Raw genomic sequence first — 8,811 nt, 5'->3', positions numbered from 1 at the left:
ACCCTGGATATTATATATAAGACAAACGTAACAAGACGGAAAGGTGGAGAGAATAAGGTAGACCAGACAGGAGCCTTGAAACCTGAAGAACAACACGGTGGTGAGATCCCTGGATTTCTTTTTGCTTCGTGCAGCCCAGACCGTGTGCCAGAGAAGTGAGCAACCCAGAGACACCAACAGCACAGACAAAAAAAAAAAAAAAAAAAAGCCTGCTCTCCCTGGTCAGAGGACGAGGAAAAGGCAAGATAGACACATTTAGAAAATAACTCTCTACTGTAGCCAGAAACCAAAGAGAAAACTGTGGCCATCCACCCCCACTCCAGCAAAAGCTGAGTGGGGAACCTTGACCTCCACCCTCTCCAGTCGCCCCAGCACACCCACCAGGCTGATGGCAAAGAAGGCTGAACAGGGAGCCAGACCTTTCATCCATGGCATCAGTGGAGTCCACGTGGGGAGCACACACTCCCACCCACCCAGCAGTAATGAGCTGCCCATCTTCTCCCTGCTGTGGTGGTGTTAGAGGGGCCCTAGAGGAGAGTCAGGACTTGTGCCCAGAAAAAGGAGGGCACTTCCCCGCTCTGCCTTCTCCTCACCGTGGTGTCGTGTCGGCGGGGGCTACGGGGGAGCAGTCACGGGCACTCTTACCCCTTTCCCATTTGAGGGAGGTATCTATCAGTGGAGGCCTGGTGGGGAGCTGGGACACCCACCTCTGCCTGGCTGTAATGCGGAGCCCTAGACTGTCCGTAGATGCTAGACTTGGCTTTCCCTGTGGATTTCACACTGGCCTAGCCAGCCCCACAATCACATGAGACAATTCCTTGCAATAAATCTCCTAATATGTATCTCCCACTAGTTCTGTTTCTCTGGTTGGATCCTAAACGATCCACATATTTTTCTGTTGTACAGTATGTTTTTTTTTTTTTTTTTAATCTTTGGCTGTGTTGGGTCTTCGTTGCTGCATGCTGGCTTTCTCTAGTTGCGATGAGCGGGGGCTACTCTTCGTTGCGGTGCATGGGCTTCCCATTGCGGTGGCTTCCCTTGTTGTGGAGCCAGGGCTCTAGGTGCGCGCAGGCTCAGGAGTTGTGGCACACGGGCTCAGTAGTTGTGGCGTGTGGGCTTAGTTGCTCCACGGCATGTGGGATCTTCCCGGACCAGGGCTCGAACCTGTGTCCTCTGCATTGGCAGGCGGACTCTTAACCACTGCGCCACCAGGGAAGCCACACTGTATGTATTATAGTAGCTGTCTCTAACCCACTGTGGAGTGAAACCGAGCATACATAACAGATAAATAATACTCTTTGCATATTTTGCTAGTCTGCCCAAGGATAAGGTCCAACTGTCATGTGTTTCCCTCTTTCTTATACAACTACAACTCTAACATTTTCTGTGTTCATCTCTTCTCTTCTTCCCTCCTTGGTTCCATCCCCTCCATGCTCCAGTACATCTTTATCTCCTCATTATTTCTCTCCAAATACTCCGTTGGATTACCAAAAACCCATTTGACACTTCAATCCCTGTGACTTCCCACACTACTTCTCTCTTTCCCCTCACTGCCAAACTTCTTGCAAATGTATTCTATTTTCCCTTCTTCCATTTCCTCACTTCTTACCCACTATTACCTTGTTTCCATATGTACTACACTACCGAAACTCCATTCTCAAAGGAGATTAGCCATGAAGCTAACAAAGCTTAAATTTCACAGCCCAAATCTCATGGTTACGAAAGGGGAAGGGGAGGGAAGGGGAGGGAAGGGATAAATTAGGAGTTGGGGATTAACAGATATACACTACTGTACATAAAATAGATAAACAAGAACCTACTTATAGCACAGGGAACTATATCGTAATAACCTATAATGGAAAAGAATCTGAAACTAATACAACATTGTAAATCAACTACACTTCAATTAAAAAAAATTTTCACAGCCCGTCACTAGCACAAGCTCCTTCCAATGCCCATACCTAATTTTGTATCTGCAGTTTTGTATTCTTTTGCTTACACGATTCTCCAAATTGTATAAACTTAAGCCCCATAAACTTAGATGTGGCTCTCCTCACCATCCTTCTCCTCTCTGTGACAACCTGACCACACATACATCACTGATACCATTTCATCCTTAGGTCCCTGTGGTGCATCCCACTCTTCCACTGTTCTCTCCTCTTCTCCTGCCATTCCCTAAATGAAGATGTGGTCTAACATTTGACCTCAACCTTGTTCTCCCTACGTAATGCCTCTGTGAACTTATTAATTCATCTCATCCTTACATGACAACTCCCAAATTCAAACTTCCAGCACTGAGCTCTACCTCTCAAACATGGGCAAATAATTACGTGCTTCTTTTTTTAAGGGATCACTTGGAGCCCTACTTTTTTTAAAATTTTTTAAAATAGATTTATTTATTTTAGGCTATGTTGGGTCTTCATTGCTGCGCGCGGGCTTTCTCTAGTTGCGGCAAGCGGGGGCTGTTCTTCGTTGTGGTGCGTGGACTTCTCATTGCGGTGGCTCCTCTTGTTGCGGAGCACGGGCTCTAGGCGCACAAGCTTCAGTAGTTGCAGCACACAAGCTCAGTAGTCGTGGCTCGAGGGCTCTAGAGCACAAGCTCAATAGTTGTGGCTCATGGGCTTAGTTGCTCCGCGGCACGTGGGATCTTCCCGGACCAGGGCTCGTACCCCTGTCCCCTGCATTGGCAAGTGGATTCTTAACCACTGCACCCCCGGGGAAGCCCCATAATTATGCTCTTTTGAAAGTAATTGCCATGATAAAAACTTATTTTTTTTATAAAGCTCATGAGCAAAAGATGAAATGGATAAAAAAAGGAAAGAAGCATATGCTTGGCTCAGTCAGTATTAATCACTGGCATGCTCTTTCAGAAAAGAAATTGAAGGCAGGCTGTCTTAGTAATCTATTGCTGAGCAACAAATTACCCCAAATTTAGTGGACTAAAACAACAATATTTATTATTTCAGTTTTTGCAGGACAGTAATCTGGGTGAGACTTAGCTGGGTCCTCTGCATTAGGGTCTGTAGTCAAGGCTGCAGTCAAGGTCTTGGAGGGAGTTAGTTAGTCATTATCTCATGGCTCACGTGGGGAAGGCTCGGCTCCCTAGGTCCCTTGTGAGGTATTAGTAGGATTCAGTTCCTTGCAGGTTGTTGGACTGAGGGCCTCAGCACCTCGCTGGCTGTTTGGCTGGAGGTGACGCTCAGTTCCTTGCCATGTGGACCTCTCCATAAAGCACCTCACAACATGGTAGGTGGCTTCATCAGAGTGAACAAGTGGGAGGGCAAGAGAGATAGCACCCGCCAAGGGGAGGGCAGGCAAGATGAAAAGTCGGTCTTTTATAACCTAATCTCCAAAGTGACATCCATCACTTTTTCCTTATGCTGTTACAGACAGAAGTGAGTCACTAGATCCTTCCCACACACAAGGAGAGAGGATTACACAAGGGAGTGAATACCGGGAGTCAGGGATTACTGGGGGGTCCATTTAGAAGCTGCCTACCTACTCTCCAGGGCTTACAATATAGCAGAGAAAGCACTATGTAGTACCTGAGATGCTGACACAATGGCTGCCTATCTATGCAAGTGTGTTAGTCACTCTACATTTGAGACTATGTTCCTGTCAGATTGCTTGTAACACGTTTTAGATTGTCACTGATCTTCAGTGTCTTTTGAGATGCATTCCAGGGAGGTTGCCCTCCTCTCCTCCCACTCCAGAATAATTGCTATAATAATGTAAAATGTAAGCTTAAAGATCTCGCCAAGAGCCATGCTATGTGGTGACCCAAGAGTCCCCATTCTTTTTTGCATCACAGCTAGTTGGAAAATGCAGTATCTTCAGTTCATTTTCCATTGTGTGGTCAAATCTTCATCTAAATACTTCTCTTCATTAAAGTAGGAGACAACTTTATCACGGTGTAAATTATTTGTTTTACTACAGAAACTCAAGTTTCTCAACTTATCTCCTAAGTTTTCCTCATGCTATAAGAAACAAAATAGACCAACTAGCTTATTTTAATCTCTCTGAAAATAACTCAGCGATTTAACAATTAGCACACGAGCTTATAATTACTCGTAGTAAACATGCGATTAATGTATGTATTGGCTTACTCGGCACTTACTGTGCGCACACGTCCCCTCGGGCTGGCGGTCTGGGGCCCCTCGTGTAGTTCCACCCCACACCGCAGGAGGCAGTCGCGGCCCTTCCTCACGCCCGCTTGGCAACCCGGCTCCTGTCTCTGTCAGACCCGACCAAGTCTCTAGGAAGTTGGGGAGGCCATAGAGACGGAGGCCCTGGGCCCAGGCTTCCTTTCTTAAAAGAAGACTGTCGCTTGTGATGCGCTAGTGGAAAGCATATTATAATTCTGTAAACCCTGGCGCGCGGTACGGCGCCAGAAGGCTGCCTGGGCCTGGCTCCAGCGAGACCCCGCATTTTCTCCCCCCCGCGCCGGCGCAGAAGGTGCGGTCCCGTACGCCCGGCCCGACCCGGAAGCCGCCGCGCGCCGCGCTCGCCCGTCGGCCTGGGGATACCCGGCTGTCCCGAGTCCTGGGGCCTGCCGTGTCCTCCATCCTCGGTCCCCTCTGGCCCATGGGTCTCCATGGCGACGGCGGGGGCCCGGCCGGGGGGCGGGCAGCCCGAGCGGGGCCGCGGCGCTCTGGGGGCCTCCGCGGTGGCGTCGCCGTGTTCGCCGCTGTGGCTGCCGTGTTCACCCTCACGCTGCCCCCCTCGGTGCCGGGGGGCGACTCGGGTAACGTACTCTCAGGGTCGTGCCTCCTGCCCCCCTTCTCTGGTCCGCACTGTCCCCACGAGGTCTGGTCAGCTCGACCCCTCCATCCACCCGCCGGGGCCCCCGCAGGGTTTTGCGTTCCAGAACCAATCTGTGTTTCCATTCGTGTAATTTTTCTGTAATTCTGGTCTCTTTAGTTCTCAGGCTTTCGAGACGGGGCTGGTTGGTTTCGCCTGATGGGACTTACCGACCTCTCTCTCCACTTCTCCGATCATTTTCCTGGACCTGAGTTTTTGCTTTCCATTCCTTTTTAGTCCACAAACATTACTTACTGAGTGCTTATCGTGTTCCAGACAAAAAGACTAACAGGAGTGGTGTACAAGTATCTTGGAGAGTGTTGTAATGCGGGCAGAGACAATACTACTGAATAGCCAGCAACATATTAGGTGGGGAGAATTTAATGGAGACAGTAAGAGGGAAATGTGATTGACAGTGGGGTAGGCAGTGGCTCCATCAGAATGGCTAGTTGGGAAAGGCCTCTGAGGAGGTGATATTTTAGTTGAAACCTGAATGTTGAAAAGGAACCAGCCTTGCAGACTATTTGCGGGAGAACGCCTGAAAGGGTGGAAGCCAGTTGCGGCTTAAAGCTGCTTCTATTGAAAAGCGTGACCCGTGGGCCATTTAAATCACATGAATAATCGTTATGTATTTGGGATGAGAGACAAGATGCAGGCTTTGTTTTGCTGCCAAATTGACCGTCTAATAATGCCTAATAATGATCCGTAATTTTGTTAGAATGGTGCTGTAAATTTGGGTCATGAATGTATAGACTGAAAAAAAACTGAGTGCCCTAGTTCCTGCATAACAAAATACCCCCAAATTGAGTGGCTTAAAACAAAAAACGTTTACTATTTCACATTTTCTGTTGATCAGGAATCTGGGTGCAGTTTAAGTGGGTGCTTTTAGGACAAGGATGCTGTCGTGGTATGGGGTAGGGCTGCAGTCCTCTCAGGGTTCAGCTTAGCGAGGATTAACTTCTAAACCCCATCCAGCTCTTTGCCAAACGGGTTTCTCTGTAAGCTGACTTTTGTCAAGAGGAAGAGATGGCACCTCTGCCTGACAGCTCTGTCATTTCGTAACCTAATCTTGGAAGTGACAGACCACTGCCCTGTTTTATTCTTGGAAGTGAGTCAATATGTCAGCCCACACTCAAGGGCGAGAGGATTACACAGTGAGAATACTGGAGTTGGGAAGCTTTGGAGGCCGTCTTCAAGGCTGCCTACCACACTGGGGATCCTTGATGTTCCTTTTACACGTCATTACCTTGACTCTTTCTTTCATGTCCTATTGAACAAATAGGAGCAATGTTTCATTAGTATAGTGGGGAACGGAGTTACCGTATTTCTAAGGGTTATACTAAATAATAGAAATAGCTTTATAGTTGTGAGAGTTTTGACATTGGAGAGCATTACTCGGAGGTTGAGGAGTTCTGTAACTTTCAAAAAAACATTGACAGTTCTTTACCATGGTTGTTTGAGCCTGAAGGACGGGATTAGGATGAATAATAATAACACTTATTGAGTACTTACTACGTGCCAGTGCTGTTCCAAGTGCTTTACGTGAATTATTTTAATCCTCCCAGCTACTACCCTGTGAGGTAGGTACTATCAATTTCTTTATTTTTATAGATGACAAAACAGTTAAGCTGTGTCCAGAATCACACAGCTAGAAAGTAGAGGCCGTCAAGGAAAGAAACCAAGTAGACTGACTTTAGAACATGCTCTCTTAACCAACCTGTGCTCTAAATTCTTTGTTAAATCTGTCATCACGTATTTAGTGATAAAGTCTATTTAAAATGTACAGTTGTGTTACGGAGCCCAAGCGTGGTCTGCTCACCACATGACAGGCCAATAAATCGAGAGATGTGTTGTTAGAGCAAGGAATAACCACTTGAATTGGAAAGCTAGCAGACCGAGAAGATGGCTGACTAGTGTCTCAAAAAACATCTTCCCTCAATCCAAATTTGAGCTCCTTTTATACAGATGGGGAGGAGGAGGGGCCCACTGCAGTGCCAGCCAATGGCTGAATGGGGCTGCTATAGCTCACACCTGTCCCGCCCCTATTACAGCTGTTGCCTTGTTTTTATTAATACTGTTTTTTTCCCCCAAAGAATAAAGTTATCTATTCACTTTAAGTTATCAGACTTTTTAGGCATTGTGACTTGTTTAGTTTGACGCTGAATAGTGGTTGCTTCTAATATTTCTATGTTCATTTTTGGGAGTGATAAACTGTTTTCCAAATGTTGCCAGTAAAATTTGTATAATCATGTCTGATGATTTTGTTTATATGTTGAATGTACTGTTCTCTTTGAATTTTGTGTTTATGAAAAATTTTTTTACCAATAAATAGAATACATCTCAAAACCAACATAAAGCATGCATTCTTCTTCCTGATAAGTCTTAAATTACACTCCATGAATCCATCGCATTGTGTGGCCTTGCCAAAGTTTAGTTTTTGCACTGCTTGATACACATAGTTGATGTATGGGCAGGAGCACTCCTGGTCCTGTAGAGGAAAGGGTAGGAATCTAGCCTTCACTTCTATTTGTTATCCTTGGGAAAAATAAATTAGCTTATATATGTGTTTATATATTTTTAAGATACTGTCTTTAACACACTTGATATATGACAATATAATTTTATAATTAATATAAAAAGTATAATACGGAGGGAGCTGGGTTTTGTAAAGGTGAAGCTTCTGCTAACAGCTCTGAGCTTGCCACCCATTTGTGTCCCAGATGAAAAAGCTGTGGTTCTCAAACTTGAATGTACTGGAGAATTGCCTGGCAAACTTGGGCCCCAATGCCAGAGGGTTTAGTGTAGGTAGATTTGGGTTATGGTCAAGAAATCTTCATTTTTAAAAGGCATCTGGGTAATTCTGATGCAGGTTGTAGTAGGACTTAACAGTTGAGGCAACCCTAGTGTAAAGGGTTGAGGGAAAGCAAGCACCCTTTTATCATATTTACTTTCTCTTTTGTATCATATTCAATTTTAAGAGTCGTGTTTAGCTTTTTATCAAGGGTGCATTCATAGACTTTGAATAGTAGCATCTTTTCTATTTATATTTTAGTTTCACATTTGATAAGAGTTGGTGATGGAGGTTAGTCACATTCCAGGTTCATCTTTTTACCAACAACTCCAGCAAAGAATAACAGCATATTGACTTTTCAATGGTAAAAGGAAATTAGAGAAAATAGGCTATTTTTCTTAATGTTAAATTTAATTCTAAGTACATTTTAAATGGAGGAGAATGAATAGCAACCTTGGAAATCTGAACTGAACTGTGCTTCATAGCACCTACAGAAATATAAAGACCAAAAATTGATTAAAGCCATTTGGGACTGAAGACATAAAGAGCAAACCCATTCTAGAGTAAAACTATGAAATACTATAAAATACTGGTAACAGCTACAAAGGGAGGAGTTATTTTAAGCATTTTAAAACCATAAACAATTTATTTATATAAGATACAAGAAGGGCCTTTGGCTTGTAAGATGCTCTTGACTATCTCCAGTAAACGTCAAAGATGTCCTTAAGTAAATGACTTAAGTGAGCAGTATCTGTCTTTGGTGCCCTCGGGATTTCTGTGAAGTGAGCAGTCATTCAAGCTGAGATGGGGGTGTCTTGAGTAGCAAGGATGACAACGTGATAGGTCTTTTTGTCAGTCTCTAGGTGCAGGGCTTTTCTGTGTGGCACGAGGAGGGAGAGGTGCTGATGTCTTGACAGAACCCTGAAATGGATAGGATATTTTCAACTTAGTGGAAAAGACAAATGAGAACAACTAACCAGAATAAAAGGCAATCTAAGTGCTAAATAGAGAGGTTCCAGCAGGTTCTATGGAGGAGGAGGAAGTGATTCATTCTGATGGGTGAAGCTGGGGAAGGGTATGTGTAAGGAAAGGTGTCACTGAGAAGGTAGCAACTGAACTAGGCCTTGATGGATTTAGGAGAGAATGCTGGATGAGAAAATGAGTGGTAAGAGGTGCAAAAGAGGACCATTCAGAGGAACAGTGGGTAGTCAGATCTGACA

The 8,811-nt window shown here is 45.1% G+C and overlaps 1 protein-coding gene across 3 annotated transcripts in view; it reads left to right on the top strand.

Moving 5' to 3' along the window:
* Positions 1–4,584: 4,584 nt before the first annotated feature.
* TMEM260 (transmembrane protein 260) overlaps positions 4,585–8,811 on the top strand; it is a gene marked incomplete at its 5' end in the record, with an annotated part of 61,220 nt that continues 56,993 nt past the window's right edge. For all 3 annotated transcript variants that reach the window (XM_082647958.1, XM_082647957.1, XM_082647956.1), the window contains one exon: positions 4,585–4,744. In XM_082647958.1, the coding sequence (XP_082504084.1) occupies positions 4,585–4,744 (160 nt within the window). The remainder of the gene's footprint in view (positions 4,745–8,811) is intronic.

This window comes from Grampus griseus (genome assembly GCF_964374135.1).
Source record: "Grampus griseus genome assembly, chromosome: 2".
NCBI classification, from domain to species: Eukaryota; Metazoa; Chordata; class Mammalia; order Artiodactyla; family Delphinidae; genus Grampus; species Grampus griseus.
Note: the sequence above shows the minus strand (reverse complement) of the source record. Positions and strands in the feature narration are given on the sequence as shown.